At 40.2% G+C, this 16,515-nt stretch overlaps 1 protein-coding gene across 5 annotated transcripts in view; it reads left to right on the top strand.

The window, feature by feature from the left end:
- Positions 1–16,515, top strand: part of MYO1B (myosin IB) — a 108,363-nt gene that overhangs the window by 11,666 nt on the left and 80,182 nt on the right. For all 5 annotated transcript variants that reach the window (XM_077785145.1, XM_021531365.2, XM_021531372.2 and 2 more), the window contains exon 2: positions 4,259–4,399. In XM_077785145.1, the coding sequence (XP_077641271.1) occupies positions 4,265–4,399 (135 nt within the window). In that variant the 5' untranslated portion in view covers positions 4,259–4,264. The remainder of the gene's footprint in view (positions 1–4,258; positions 4,400–16,515) is intronic.

Here is a 16,515-nt window from a genome sequence, read left to right as displayed (position 1 = left end):
GATGGTTGCAGCCCCTTTTGATTTTGTTTTGTTCAAGTAATGACATTGGTTGCTTTTTGCAGCAGGGGCCTGTCCGTGTCCCCACATCTGCGTGGGCTGATTGCTTCTGGACTGAGAAAACTGGGACGGGGTGGGCAAGCATAATTACAGCTCAGGATCAGACCTGGAACATGAAATCACTTTGAACTGCGCTGTTGAATTACTGATGTTGCACATTGTCCCTGTTAAGACTTAGAAAAAGGGGGTTATCTTCTTCAGCAAGCTGGTTGTAGTGAAACCAAAGGCTTGTGGTATTGGTAGTTTTGTTTGTTTATTTTTTAATTTTGTTTAGTTTTGTTTTTAAACAATCAGAGCTTGAAGCATATGTGAATACACCTGTGCTGGTTTTGATGGTAGAGAAATTGTCCTCTTGCTACAATGCCTGGAAAGGGAAAAAACCACAAGTCACCTCTGCAGCCAGTGATAGTTCCAGTGCACCAAACTCTTAAGTGTGAGCTAAGGACTGCACAGCTGTCGGAAGCTGCTGACAATTGATGCTGTTCTGCTCTTGGATGGGGATGTGGAAAACCCGGGACAATTCCATAAGGCCCTGCATGCCAATAACAGGGCATTACTTCATTTCCCCCGTGGAGAATGTGTGCATTTAATTGTACAAGGCTTTGGGGGTTTTGCCTATTCTAGCCATTCTCTTCTATTTATAGTTGTCATTAGCTCTTTTTCCAGAATGGCCAATGATAGGGTTGCTGTGGCTGCGGGATGCTGTGATTTTTAATTTGCCATCCTTGTGACCAAGTGGGGCAAGAATGTTTTAGATTCAACTGGAAATCTAAATTTTATCCCAATCCCAGGCACTGCAAGCAGTGGATACAACAGTCTGTGTTTTAAAAGGCTGTGTGGCGTGGGAGTGTGTGGATAAAAGCATTTTAAAGACACAGCCTGCTCAGCACTTCTCCTCCCAAGCATGTTGTCCAACATAAAACAGATCAAACTGTGAAGGATTACTGAATTTACTTTTAAAATATTTTTTTGAGAATGGAAACATGTTGCAAATGTTCTCACTCCATTGAATTTAGGGCTTAGATATGAGACCAAAGGGAGGAAGAACAGATTTGACAACTGCCTACAGAAAAATAAGATATTTTGAAATGCTGATGATCTTTCCTTTAGGGACAAGAAAGGTAAATTTGGGAGAAACCTCAAGTGGTAGGTGGGTATGGGTGAGACCAGAGAATGTTGAAGGAAGAATCTGATCTTCCTAATCTCTCAGACACAGGGAGCAGGTTCTGCTCCTATCCCTCTCATAGAACTGGCTCTTGAAAATGGTTCTTGAGTAGCATTCATCTTTTTAAAGGTGTGTGAATACATCCAACAGTAGAAGCCACTTGCTTTTATGTTGGCCACTGCTCTCCAAACTGTGGTGAGCACGCTGTCAGCAGTGCTTATTGGAAATATTAACAGCTGCAAGACATCTTTGAGTATATGGTAAATACTTGGACATGGATTTGGATTGAGTTTCTGAGCTTTTCCTGAAGTTCAGCCATGTAATGTTGCAAGGGTTTGATTTTTTTTTTTTTCTGTGTAGTGTGCTGATTTTTGACTTTTTTAATAAATCTACTTCTAAAGTTAGCATTTGGTATTTTGAAAGTGCTATATATTGATCTTCTACTACATTCTCCTAATGGATTAATTTCAGTTATTAAGTCCTAGTTAGTTGATTAATATATGTTTAAGCACTGTTGACTTCTCTTAGCAGTTCTTTCCCCCCCACACACTTTTTACCTCAGATAGACAACCAAATTATCCCACAGGCTGAATTTTCCTTTGTTAGCTAAGCCAGAGCAGGGATTACGATTGGATTCCACCAAAGGTCAACAATGCTGCTACAGAAGAATACTCTTGAATCATACATAAGTGTAAGAGGTGATCTTTAATTTTTGCAAAGGCTATTGGAAATGGCTTTGAGCAATCAGTGTTAAATAAGTTGTCTCAGCATGTTCAATTTTTTCATCATTTGAGTTTCTAGTATTTTCTAGCTTGCAAGTTGATGAAAAATATTTTAATCATAGACTGCTGTAAATTACTGTAGAAAAAAACAAGCTGAAAATTAACTTTTGACCATAAAATGGAACTTTTCCAATATATTGATAAGTCAATATCTTTTGCTGATATTTTATTGATATTGATTGTATACAAAAAGTTGTATACAACTTTTTGATCCAACTTATAATAGTAGATATAGTGTCTTCCTGCACCTCTTCTGCAAAACATGGCACTGAATTTGGGAATACATGGATGGTTTTTGGTGGGTTTGGCTGCTCTTGCTCTTGAAATTCCCAAGCAATGATGCCTGAAATGTGGTAGGTGGTATGTAATTTCACAATGGTAAATGAGGTATTGTACTTAGAACTTAAATTTTAGGTTTAAATTGCCCTTATTAGGATTTTGTGTTGGCTTTTTTTATATATTTGGCCACAAACCCATTATTTAATAAGTTCCATACGTGGGAAGGGCTTTATTTCTTCAGCCTTCAAAAGTTATTTGAGCATTAGTGGATGTATGGGAAGTAATTAAGTCACTGAAACAAGATTGGTAGTTTAAAGAATTTGTCTTAATGGGATGCAGAAGTTGAAGTGATACCTCTGAAAAGATTCTATGAATGTTTAAAATTTTTTTTTGGTGACTCAGAGAGGTGAACTTTTAAGAATAAAAGTATCTTTCTCTTCAAAAATATTTCTCCAGTGTTTCTGTTTAAAATAAATGCTCTTTTGTTTGTTTAGCAGAGTTGACTCAGCTTTGGTTGGTTATCATAGTTCAGCACTGTTTTTAAATTTCCATGTGAATTTCTAGGAATTCCCAGGCTTGGTTCAAGTTTTGGAGATCTTTTTGTATCACTTTGTATGCTTAGCTTCCTGTGGAGCTGCGCTTCTCTTCGTTGAATTTGGAAAAACATCAAGCAAGATTTTAATCTTGATCTAAAATCCTTCAAATGTCGCTCACAGATGAAAAACATCAAATAACTTTTAGTGGAGTAGTGGCTGCAGGAAGAGTTGTTTTAAATTAGTCATCTGATGGAGAGGTACTATGGCAAGGTAGCAATGATTATATAAGGTAATATCTACTCAGTGGCATTTTGGGAAACAAGAAAAAATGTTTAGAATTAAAATGTGCAGCAGTGGTAGAGGGACCAAGGACAGCCTGACAGCATTCTGTAGCTGGGAGGTGACAGCTGACTGGTGAAGCTGAGCTGCTGTTTGGTGTGGCTGTAGCTGTGCAGGAGCTGGTCCTTGGTTTGTGTGGTCAGCACAGCTGTTCTCTCTCACCTCTGGTTCCCTGTTCGGTTTTTAAGTCTCCTCCTGGAAGCTGAAAGCAGTAACTGTGTGCCCAGAGTTCTCGAGCAGCTCAGTAATCTCCAGTGTTTGCATTGGAGGGATAAAAGGCTGGGAGGATCAAATAAGTGCCAAGTTTTGGCCTGACCTTGACTTCTTTGTCTAAATGACTTCCTTTATCAGACTTGCTTACTTTGTTTTGTTTGATCCTGGTCCCCTGTTCTAGCCCAGCTTCTGGCTTTTGCCATTCTAGTTATGTTCATACAGTGTCTCCACTTGTCAGCTGGATTGTTGTTGCCCTGTGAAAATGTTCTGTCAAGCAACAAAATTACAAGTAAATGAAGTAATTTGGTAACTTGATGTAGCCAATACCAGCACTGTACTAGAATATAGGCATTTAAGAGCCCAGGGTTTATGAACTAAGATGAAATAATGTGGTTTTTGTCTCTGAGTGGGTTCATTGAGTTGGTTTCCATTTCAGTATTCCTGGAATGGGAGAAATGCAAGTAATGGTGAAAAATAAATTCAGATTAGGATTATTGACAAACTTAAACCCTAGTTTGGAGATCCTGATGAAGCTTTTTATAAAATACAGGCTTACATGCACTTGAACATTGTGTTGAAGTCATCCAAACACTGCTTTTGATGCCCACTAGAATCTTCATTCCTGTTTCTAGGAGTGTCATGTTTAATGTAAAGTGGACCAGAAGGCATTGTTGACGATTAGAAGTTAAATTTTGGAATCATGTGGACTGCCTGGATAGATGCAATGACTTTGAGAATGTTCCTTGGAAGAATAATTTTAATTTAATTTAAATACTTTCAACTTTTATTCCTGAAGTCATGTTATGGATAATGCCTGTGAATAATTAGAATAACCTTGAGCTAACCTTTGCTGTTTGTTTTATTCTTGTTTCTTTTGTTTTTCCCAGGACAAAATGGCCAAAATGGAGGTCAAGACATCGCTTTTAGATGACATGATTGGGGTGGGAGATATGGTTCTTTTAGAGCCACTTAATGAAGATTCCTTCATCAATAACCTGAAGAAGCGCTTTGATCACAATGAAGTTTATGTGAGTATATGTTAAGAAATAACATCCTATATGGAGCTATGCTGTCACTCTTAAGATATGTGTTTATTTACAAGGATACACACACACTGAGTGCCTGAGCATTATCTAATGTATTAGGGATGTTTTAAACTTTACTTGTTCAGTAGTCTTTCCTGTACACCATTCTTTGCATTTGATCTTCCCCATTTGGGATATTCTTCCTTTTACTTTTTCCCCATTACATGACATCGGAAATCTCTGATTTTCATGAAGAGCAGTTCCAGAACTGCTGCTGGCAGTTACTTGGATGCTCTTGTTATCAGAGGGCATCACAGTTACAAATAATTCACTTACAGGGAAGGCACTTCCAGGATGTTAGACTGGGCTGAAGCAGAAACAATACATGCTGAGAATATACTAAGGGTAACTCAAATATTCCTTGCTATCTTTGATTTGCAAAAAGGTTGTGTTTATTGCAATGGTTAGGTCTTAAACTAAACACAATGAGCTTGGATATATGTGGAAGTAATCAAAGTGTTCAGGCATATTAATCTCTGAGTGATGATCAGCAGGAGAGATGTTGTGAACTGGCAGTTGAAACACAGGCAGGGAATGAAGAGGCAAAAGGTGATTCCAGTTAAGCCTTTCATTTCCTGCTTCATCTCTTTGTTCCACTTTTGCTAAAATGTGCATTGTGTTGTATCTGTTTTATTGCTTAGGCTGTGTGGACTTAATGGTTTCTAGAGACTCTCCAAGGCTGCTGGTGAACCTAAATATTTAAGCCAAAGTATGTCTATGATCTGCAAGCAATTGTGTCTGAAGCTTACTCAAATCAAATAGGCGTTCTGTACTTAGTTATAATTTAGCCTTCCTCCCCTTTTTAATTTTTGGTTTGATTATATTTTTAATTCTTGCTGAGATTTGAACCATGATGGTTTTATTATACTGGAGATGGGAAAGGAGAATGTATGGGAGGATCTGTGCTATTTTTGTTTGCTTCTTCTATCCCTTAGTTATCATCTGTGCTTTTCTACCTCTGCTATTCATTGTCTGCCATGTCTTTCTTAATTTTCTTGTTCAACCAGGCCTGCTCCCTTTTCTGGGAACATTAGGTTGGTAATACACAATTGCTCCTAACTGCTATTGTATCATTTCCACCAATTTGGTCCTTCAGGTTGTACTGACAATTGAACAAATTGAACAATAAAATTAGATTAAGAAAAGACTCTCAGTATCCATGAAGACCTTGTTGAAGAAGAAACCAAAATGATGTATATTTTTGGAAAAATTTTTTCCTCAATGGTTAAAAAAATTAACCTTTTTTTGTTTTCAAACTTCTACCTTTGAGAGTTACATTTGCAAAGCTTTGTGTCTTGAATTTTCCTTGTTCCTTGAAGATGGGTTCTGTTCCCTATGGATAACCCTTGGATGTTGATACAGAGAAGTAGATATCATGCTTCTTTTTTCTGCTCTTTCATCTTGTTTCTGGCAAATCCTTCACTTTCAGTAACTTCAGTGCCTGCCTCTTCTGGGGTTCAGAGGTGGTTTTTTTTCCAGTCAGTGGCTTGTATGCTTAACATGTTCCACATCAGTTTTAGGGTTAATACTCTGTTCCTAGTGCCTACAGTAACAGTGGGGGATTCTGAATCATCTCATTCTGTTTAACTCAAGAAAATATGAAGGAAAAGAAAAGAGACCTGTTTGCCTGGAGATTAAAGGAGGCAGTAGCACGCACCCAATCTTTGGGCCATATTGGAAAGTTTTATTTAAAGCATTAAAGATGCAAACATGTTCTGTGAGGGCACCCTGGACTATGCAGTTTCTTATGAAGGATTGCTATAAATCTTAGCGAGTGGGTTTCTCAAGGAGGATTTTGGTTTCTTTTTTTCCCTGTAAACTACTATGGATTTTCCTGTCAACTGCTATGGATTGCATTTAATTACATGTTTCTGCTTAATTCAGACTGGATAGTTTTTCTTGAAAGAAATGGAATTTTTTAATGGCAAATGGGTGTTCTGTTTTGTTATTTCTCTGCTGTTATGAGCTAGCTGACAACATGTGTTCAAACACAGATTTCTTTGAGATGGTGACATTGAAGTATGTATTTACCCCAGTTTCTGATTCTGCTGCACCTGGCACTGATGTGCAATGTAATTATCTGTATTATGTGCTTTGGTAGGTGATACCAGGTGTCACTTTTCCCTAGCAATGTAGGATCCTTTGGCTTGCAGGTGGGAAAGTCTGTTTTTTTAAGGTCTTACAAGCTCTGTAAGGTCTTTTTCAAGGTCTTACAATCCACAATATGAAGGCCAAATGTCACAGATGTTTGCAAATATTAAAACATTCACTACATGCAATGGTGGGAAAAAGAGGTGTTCATACCTGTGCCACATGCTGCTACCAAGTATGCAAGTTACTTGGCTTGTGATGCTGCATGGTTTTATTTAGCAAATCACTTGAGGAATTCTGTCTTCCCTCCATATCAGCTGAGTTTTGCTGCCTTGCAAGTTTTCATGCCTCAGTTGCATATTTTAGAAAATTTGTAAGACAGTAACAGTTGGAATGTTACATCACTGTAACAACCACATTAATTTTCAAGTACAAACTCTTCTCCACTTTCTCCTTGCTGCCATCACTCATTGCAACTACACTTTGCATTTCTGGTTTTAGACTCCGATGGGGACAATGGAGCCTCTGTTACACCTGGAAGTAGGGCTTGTTTTACCATGTAAAATCAGTAGTTTGCATCCTGGGGAAACAAAATTGCACTATTGTAGAGCTGCTGCTGGTCTTAACCAAGACAGCAGATTTCTGCTGCTCCAACATTTGACCTCTCAGGATCCTTTCAGAGAGCAGTAGGAGTAGATTTGTCCTTTAATGGCTGAGCTGCGGGCTTAAGTTCAGCCCTCATGTCAGTATTCCACTGCAGACATTGCCAGAATTTGTGCTCAAGTTTAAAGAACAAAGTCAAGCTGCAGTAAGCCAGGCTTACCCAACATGATTTTCTAAGCGGTTTCCTGCAGACTGAAGGCTCTGTCTGTGCTACATATGTTAGTTTTAAAAGAGAGTTGCAGTTGTAACCTTCAGAAGGGTTTGTTGTGAGCAATGAGACCTGTAACATGGATAGCTTTGAAGATGCTGTAAGGCTGCCCAGATGCTGCACAATGGTGTTGGCCAGTCTTGGTAGGTAAACTCACTAAGGGGACTTAGAGGAGAATGGGCACAAGCTTTTTAGTAAAGCCTGTTGTGGCAGGATGAGGAATATTGGTTTTAAACTCAAAGAGGGTAGATTTAGACTAGATAATAAGCAAGAATTTTTTTTTTATTATGTGGATCATAAAACACTGTAACAGGCTATCCAGAGAGGTGGTAGTTGCCTCATCCCTGGAAACATTCAAGGTCACCATGGAGATAGAGGTCCCTGCTTATTGCAGAGGGGATTGGACTACAGACCTTTAAATATTCCTTCCAACTCAAACTCTTCTGTGATTCTATGAAATGTGAGAGTCAGCTTGAGCCATCAGTGAACAAAGCCAAACTTCTCCCCTCCCCATAGCCAAAGATGACAAGATAGTTGGGCTCATTCCACTAGAAGATTTTTTGCCTTTTCTAGTCTCTTTCACAGTTATATTTGATGCTGAATGTTTGATGTTGGAGAGCCTAGTGCCAACTCCATTTGCCCATTTGAAACTCTAGACCTTCTCCATAAGAGCTCCCTTTGCAAGAGCATTTGGATCAGGATCCTCTGATGGTCCTTTTGTATCATCCCAGACACGTTCACTGTAAGCCCTTCAAGAACATTGGCAAAGTTTCATGCCATGGTGCAAACAGGACAACGAGTTCCCTCCTAAGAGTGAGGGAGCAGACTGTGGCCCGATTACATGTTGTTCAATTTTATGTGTGTTTGGTGGAAAGTTTAATAGACTTGGGTGTTGTGTTACATACTAGAGTGCAAAGCTGGAGGCTGTGCCTATAAAAATAAGCATGAAGGCTGGTGGAGCTGGAGTTAGGCCAAATATTCTACTAAAGACCATCAGATTCTGCAGTAATCTCATGCTGAGTGGCTTTGAGGGGGGAGGGTTTGTTTGGTAATACACATGTGTTAATTGGAAACGGGAATCTTAGAGTTTAGTCATGTCTGGAAATGTCTGACCAAGAAAAATCTCATTAAAAAGCTGTAATTGTTTATTATATTGTTTTTGCAACTCTTAAACTTTACATTGATAAAATTTGCATTGCTGTTCCACAAAAGCTCTTTTCTGTAACTGTTGGTAACAAGAGCCCGTGGGAGTCTTTCGTTAACTTTACAAAGTAAAATGTAGCTCATGGGCAATGCATTAGCAAGTAGGAAAGAATCCCACAATGTTGATTATTTGAAGGTTTCAGGGAGCAGTTTGTGTGGTTAAAATGTGTGACCTGCAGACCGCCTGGAAAACTTTAAATAGATTCATAAAGTTCAGTTTGTGTGTGATTGATGAATTTTTGACTTGTTCTGTTGAACTCTCTCTCCTAAGGTTTTTTTTTCCTAAGTTGGCTGAAATATGCTCACCCAATACAATTCAGCAATTATTTTTTCCTTTGCAGTTTGGGATGCTGACAAATGGGAGGGGGCATCTGTCTCTATATGCATTTACAGTGACTCATGAATGGTAGAGGTTTTGGATAAAATGTAGTATTTGTATTGGTCTGACACTTATTTTTATGCTGGGTTTGTTGCTCTGTGAGAAATGTGGAAGTGTCAAGAGAGGTGTGAGGAGTTTGGAGGGGAGTGGAGCTGCGTAGGCTCACAGGAATCAGCCTTTAGAGGTCAGATACAGCTTTATTCTGCTGCCCTGTACATTTTTCCCCATAGTTATGTTGTTTCTTGAAGTCTTCCCAAATTTGCAGAGGTCAACATTTTGTTCCTTACAAGAAAATGTTTGTTTGCTTTTTGTTCTTACAACAAAACAGAATCTTTCTCTGATGTCAGTGTTTAATTTGTATTTTTTGGTGCGTGGAGTTTGTGGGCTGCTTTGGGCAGCAGCAGTCTTATGTTACTGAACATTTGTTGTTTTATCACTGAAACATTAAATATTTGGCATTCTAGGGTAATAACTCTGTTTTATCTGTTTGAGGTACCATCCTTGTGGTGGCCTTCTGCTGGCATGGCTGTTGTTGTGTGCTTGTTTCACAGACTGAGCTGCTTCCTGTTGATCTTGATTGCTTTAATATTTTAGGGTTAGTCTTTTCGGTTTTGACTTACCTTTACTCCACTGTCTGTCTATACTATTGATTCATTCAATTTTCAGCTACCTTAGATTATTTAGGACTTGACTGAATTGCTGTCAAGCACAGTGGCTTTGTTTCTGCTGCACTCATACCTGGTGCTCCAGATGCTACATTTGCAAAAACAGGGTAGGGAACAGAATTATGTCAATGAGACCAGTTATCACAGTCTTCATCTGCCTTTTGTGACCATCTCATGGATGCTGTGAAGAAGAGTCTTGTGTTATTGGGCAAGAAAAAGGCAGCTTGCTGGGAAGATCTGTGTGGTAGTAGTAACTGAGAGACTGTTGAAGTTAAATTTTATTCTCAGTTTCATTACCTCCTGATGCCAGCATAATCATGTTCACCTTTAAAATGTTGCTGAGGCCAGGTGGGGTCTTCTGTTGGGTTTTGATGAGGGTTCTTGTTCCTTGTGGATTTTGGGTATGTCATAGCTGCGTGTGTTCTGGCTAGTGGCAGGACTGTGCTTTGCTGCTCCTGCAGCACCACACGGAAGAGTCTTTCCTCCTGGCAGCTCTGACCCTGCTCTCTTGTACTTTCATGTATTTACTTGAGTTTATCCAGCAATTCCATCCTGGGCTGCTGGTCTCCCTTTGGGAGTTTGAGGGGTGGCAGGTGTGGTGGCTGTCCAGCTTCTTAAAAGCAGGATGGTTTGAGAGCTGGATCAGATCAGCCATCCATCTGCTTGTGATGGGAGCCCAGGGGACCTGAGTTTCCTCCCATCTCCCATCTCCTCTTCCTCCCCTGGGAAATGCCTGAGTCAATTTGAGCAATTTTCCCATCAGTGCCTCAACAGTTTTGCCCTTTGAGGGAAGCTACTGAGTTGTAGTAATAATATTGTTGCAGCTGCCACAGGCTAGGACCTTGAAGCCTGCTGCTTCTTCAGATGTGAAAAAAGGCTTGTGTGCCCAAGGCACATCTTTTCTGTGATAGCTTGTGGCCTAAGAAGTATTCTGCCTCCCTGCAAATCTTGCTTTGATTTGTTATCTAGATAAAAATCCTGTGGGTCCTCTGGCCCTTCACATCAGCCTGCTCCAGCAAAACAAACTTCATAACTTGCCCAGAGTCAGGAGTAAAGATTTTCACAGCAGGTTGGCTGCTTTTTACCTTGAAGTGCTTTGTGGGAGGAGAGTTATTTATCTCAAGGCAGTGCTTTGTTTCCTTTCCTTTTTGTACAGCTTCCACAATTCAGAGCCTAGTGTTTGAGGCACTGTTTGTAGGGCTCCGTGCAGTATTTGCATGAAGGAGTAAGAAAACAGTAATAAGGATCAGAGAAAACTGAATGTATTTGGTAGGCTGTGTGTAGGGGTCTTCTCCTCCCTTACACACTTTCTTTTTTACTTCTGATGTGATACTTCGAAAAAGAGAGGAGAAATGTAGGAAATGGCTCCAGTTACAGTGTTAGCTTTGCCTCAAAATACTGTGTCTTTCTTCACTAAGGTGATGATGACATCTGGGACATTTTTTGATAGTTTCAGTGCATGTTGTATGAAACCAAAACACTGAAGGAAGATTAATGAAAGATTAACAAATGAAGAAAGGGAAGCAAAAGTGTCCAAGGGCTATAAAAACATGGCTTTCACCCTGAAAAGCATAGGATAGCCTTGGCTGCAACATGGCAGGAGGTTCCCCTTCTCTCCCCCCAGCTTTCATTCATACAGAAATAATGGAACATTTTGGAATGAATCCTATCACTAATGTTTTCACCAGTGGTTTCTTGGCACAGACATGCAATCTCCAATCACCACTTGCTTATGAAAACAAATCTTTCTCTTTTGAGTGGGCAAGCACTGATGTTTGGGGGTATTTAAACACTGTCTTGAAAATTCCTTATGCCACCTTTGAGTTGACTTCTTCATTGATCATTTTCAGGGTTTTGCCTATATTTGTATCCTGTGTAGGGACTCCTTTTGTTTGTATAAATCATACCAATGTAGCCAGAGACCAGCAGAGAGGATTAGTCTGCCTCATTAGTAACAACACTCGAGTCTGTCACAATGATACTGAGGTTAGCAGCAATGTTCAGTGAGCAGGGCAGGGATTTCTGTGCCCTCAAGAAGCTCAGAGGAGAAACCCAATCATCTGTGCCCATGCACCCACATCACGTACTTGCTCCGACTTGCAGCGTGGGTGTCTCCTGGCAAACCATCTGCTCTTACTTCAGGGCTTGCATCTCCAGCAGCTTGCAGTGCACTTAAGGGCTTGATCATGGCCAGTGCTGGCTGCCCACAGCCTGTCCAGGCTGCTGCTGCTTGCACGGTGGCTTGCAGCATCAAGCCCATATTGAAGAATATTTTAGTAGTGTGGTTATCCTCTTTGGCTGAGGTTGCCTGTGTTGTGATTGTTTGCTCTGGGATGCAGATGTAGGCTTCTGCCTTTGTGTGACCTCTTTGAGCTTTGTTTCTTGAGTCATTATATCAGCCATTAATGTACTTTGTACAGGACTGTTATTTTGTCTCCTCACTGTCTTATTTTCCTTGATTGTTTTTCCCTTCTCATCCCTTCAGGACCTCACCTACTGCTCTTCTGGGTAGTTTTTTTACAGCCTTCACTGTTCCATCCAGGTTTTACAAGGCTGCCTGTCCTGGTTAATAACTGCATTAAGCACATAGAGTAGTTTACCAGGATTGGGTTTTTTTTCCTATTACAACATACAGACTTTGTCCACTATATTTCTGGGACTAAAATGCTGTTTCTAGGAAGGTGGGCTTGAGCAAGAGAGTTTTCATCATCATGGAGAATAGTCTGTGTTTGTTCAGAAATCCAGTGATCTATTTCCCTGCTCAAGCTCCCAGTTCACTGAAGCACAAGCAGAGCTGGCCCAGCCTTGCCTCAACCTGAAGTGCAGCTGCTCAGCTTGGATCACAGGTAGAGTTTATTTTGTGTGTGCTGTGTGGAACAGTGCTGGCAAACCCTGCAGTGTTACAGGATGAAATCCACGTCTGTTTGTTTGTCTTTTTCAAGTACCCTGCCCATCCCTCTCCACCAAGCAATACAAACACCTGCATTGCCACACACAGGAATACAAAAAATAAAAAATCAAAGCTCAGGAAACAGCAATGGGCTCAGGTGGTTTTGCTTTTAGTCTTGATGTTGCTCTTTTCTTTACTCTTTTCAAACTCTTGCAACTTTGTGTTTCCAACCTGACAAAAACCACAGGGGACCAGAGGCACAGGGCATTTCATTTTGTGGCCAACCACAATGTAAAACAAATTTGAGCTCACAACATGATTGTTCAAATAATAGGTGATATTTTAATACAATACTGATCTAGCTGGTAACACTTAATAAAATGGGAAACTTCATTATGGAGTGAAGTTGTAGTTTTAAATTTGCCTGGCTCTGTTGAGATTGAGACAGCTGAAAACACTTAGAACATGTAAGTACAGGCTTCCTCTGCCTTCTCCTTGGCCTCAGCTGTTCTGAACATGCAGTGGCACACATGCTTATGAGTTGGCAAGGTCCAGAACTGCAGTAGGTCAGGCAAATACAAAGGAAAATTAGTATTATATTAGAAATATAATTTTCATGTGTCACATTAAAATAACCCCAGAAAACCAAAACACAGCCCTCCCCAACCACAATGGAAACAGTGCTGGGCAAGCCTTGGTTTTGGATTAATTCCAATAAAACCTAGTCACACTTTTCTTCGATCCTACATTGTCTCCCATTTCAATGAATTGTTTTGGTGGCATGATCTGAAATTCTTCAAAGATGTAGGAACCAAAGGATTATTTGAGCATAGCCATTACTAAAGGAATGTGCATTATATATATCTGGAGGATTAAAATTGGCCTGCATAAATGGAAGAATCCAAACTAGCAATCTTATTTTACTAAAATTTCTTGGTTTTCTATTTCTGTGCTCCAAAGTTTAACAAATTAAATAAATAGAGAGAGACCTTGTTGCCCCTGGGAATCAGTGCTCTTGCCAGGTACATTTGCACTTGGGGCATTTTACAGCAGGAGTGACTTGTGTGCAGCAGCAATTTCTCTGGGCTGTTACAGGCTACAAGAGGTAAGAAGCAGTGTGTTTGTTTTTAGCAGAGCTGACAAAAGGGTACAATTCCAAAAGGCTTGCAACAAATTTGTGTAGATGTTTAATGATTTTAACCTCTGCAGAAGGTTGCTTTGCAGAGATTGCCACAGATCCAGAAAAGCTTTTAAGGATACACAGTGGGCTTTTACGACAGCCCCAGCTGGACAACTTCTGTGCTGCTGCCTCAGCTGGTGTCAGTAGTGTTCCCTGGCTTCTGCAGATGCAACCTCCTCTCTTCTGGCCCTTGGGGCATTGCAAGTCTAACTTTGACAGGAGGAAAAACAGCTTTATTAATATACTGTATCCCAGGATGTGAAATATTCTGTAAGTTGCACTAGTGCTCTTCTAAAGGATGCCCTTCTTGGGCTGGCCTGCACTGCCTCTATCCTGTGTATCAGATTTCACTGTGCACCCTGGCTGCAGAGGTGGCTGGGCACTTTTCACTGGGCTCACTGAAAGGTTTCTGCAGCCTCTCAGCTGGAAATATCCAGTTCATAGCAGTAACTTTCCCTAGCCCTTGACTGGGAAGAGGCTGCTGCCTGTACATTTCTCACAAGCAGCAAGAGCCTTGTTAGCATCTTGCTGTTTTAAGCTTTTAAGGCAGTCTGCTTGGGTGAGAAAGGCTCAGAAGGCCTTGCAAAGCTTGAAGTAAACTTGAAGTAGCACTAATATCTTGTCCCAAGTGGTTACATTGGCCTCCAGTCCTAGGGGGAGAAAGTGGAGCATCAAAGAGTTTTGGTCATTGCATCTGGACCAATATTTAGAAGTGATGTGTAACAAACATTAACAGCTTTTCCAGTTGAATTGGGATTTGGAGTTTTCTTCCTGTTTGAAGGTGTTGACCCCTTATCTGAACAGGAATGAGTTGAATGTGTTGATTTGGTAGAGAATGCAGAGTGTGGTGTCATTTAAGCTGACAGAAATTTCAATGCCCTGTTCTGAAGCTGACTTGCAGTGTTGCCACGCCACATGAGAGATGCTCTGAGAAACAATAAGTGAGGACCCTTTTGCTTTGTGTTCTGGGCAAACACATAATTTGCCTCTGAGTTGCAATGAAGTAGAAGTTAGGAGGAAGAAGTATTATCAAGAATCTAGTTAGCAAAACTTCAGGAGACAGCAGATCTCATCCAAGCTTGTATAATGAGACCATGTCAAACCAAGAAAGAAATCAAATCTCCTGACTGTACTCTGTGCATCCATCATCATGAGGCTGCTCTTCTTCTTTTATTTTTGTCCTTAAGCAGGGAAATTCAAGAATCTCTTTTGTCCCTGGGGTGCTGTGGTATGATCTCCCACTACTCTTGGGCGTTCTGCTTTCAGCACTGGAATGCTTCTGTGCTTGTCGCTCGCTCAAGGATTTAAGCCATTTATTTTGTTTGTTTATAATAGAGTTCTGGTGGGAAGACAGATGTTATGTGGGAAAGCTATTTTCCGGATCTGTTTATCCCTGTTATGTGGAATCTCACAGACCACCAGTAGCAATAAGCTATTAGGCATCAGCTTTGAGAGATTGGCATTTTCAGAAGAGGAAATGTATTAATTCTTGTAAGCAGCTTTGCAACAAACCCAATGACTTCTTGGCACACTTCGGCTTGGTGTTTAAAATGGATTGGAGTATGTCTTTGTTTCAATATAGCCATTTGACCTTTTGAAATTTTAGTATTTTAGGAAATGGCCTGTATTTGTTCGTATCTGGCAGTAAGGAGCTGACTTGAATTTCCAAAATACATTGTCTAAGTAGCACTTAGCTATGAAGACATGGGACTAAATAAATCTCATTTAAATGCCTGTATTCAAAATTAAAAATCAAGGTTTTCACTTTCAGTAATCTTGCTTTATCTTGAAGTCCCAAGGTACTTCAAGTAACTTAGCAATTAAATTGTATGCTATTGTGGTAGCAGAATAGGGACAAGTCTCTGTGTTCCAAAGAATTCATGTTTCAAAATATAACGTTTAAGATTCTGCCTTCATCTCTTTTCTGCTGATACTTTACAACACTGGTTTCACAACAGGCTGAACTCACAAATTCCTAAGATTTATGAGGAAACAATTTATTATTGTTTTATCAGAGAAGAGTCCTAATTGGGCTATCTGTGCACTTGGGAAGACTAGCAAAGCTTCTTACTCTTTGGCATCTGTTAGTCTTGCCAGGAATCTGTAGACTTCCAAATTGCCAAAGCTGCATGTGTTGAGAGAGGGCAAAATAATTGCCTGTAGAAAGGCAATTTTAGCATTTCCATCTTGTTCAGCCAAAGAGATTAGACATAGTTGGAGAATAATTTCCTCCATAGGGGGAAGATGACCACAAAACTTGAATAATTTTTTATTTATTTGAGGAACATTTACATAAGCACACACTGTGGTGTCTGCTTGAAAGGAGCAAAACTCTTAATTATTTGGCTTCTTCTGATCCATCCCAGGAGTGGGAAACACTACAAGGATGAGCTGTGAGAGTCTCTGGAGGCTTCATGCCACTTGTTTTATCACTGCAGTCTGGTTTATTCCATTCAGTTTGGGGCAGAAAATGCCATGCGAGTTCACTGCTTGGCTGTGCATATGTGCGCAATGGAAAGTGGGAAATATTCCTCTCCTCACTTTCTGCTTAGGACCAGATTTAGTAGCATTTAGCAGGAAATTGCTTTAGGCATGGAAGTTAGACCTGGAAGTGTAGCAACAATTAATATTTTTCATTTGTTACTGCAGCCTTGGCCATAATTTGGTGCTCTACTGAATATGCTAGTGAGTAGTTTAGGCTCCCCATGCCTCTCCTTCCATTTAAAACTACATATTACAGTATTTTCTCTAAGAAATATTGTGGGGAAAAATCCAAATAC

This window comes from Lonchura striata, chromosome 8 (assembly GCF_046129695.1).
Source record: "Lonchura striata isolate bLonStr1 chromosome 8, bLonStr1.mat, whole genome shotgun sequence".
Classification (NCBI taxonomy): domain Eukaryota; kingdom Metazoa; phylum Chordata; class Aves; order Passeriformes; family Estrildidae; genus Lonchura; species Lonchura striata.
Note: the sequence above shows the minus strand (reverse complement) of the source record. Positions and strands in the feature narration are given on the sequence as shown.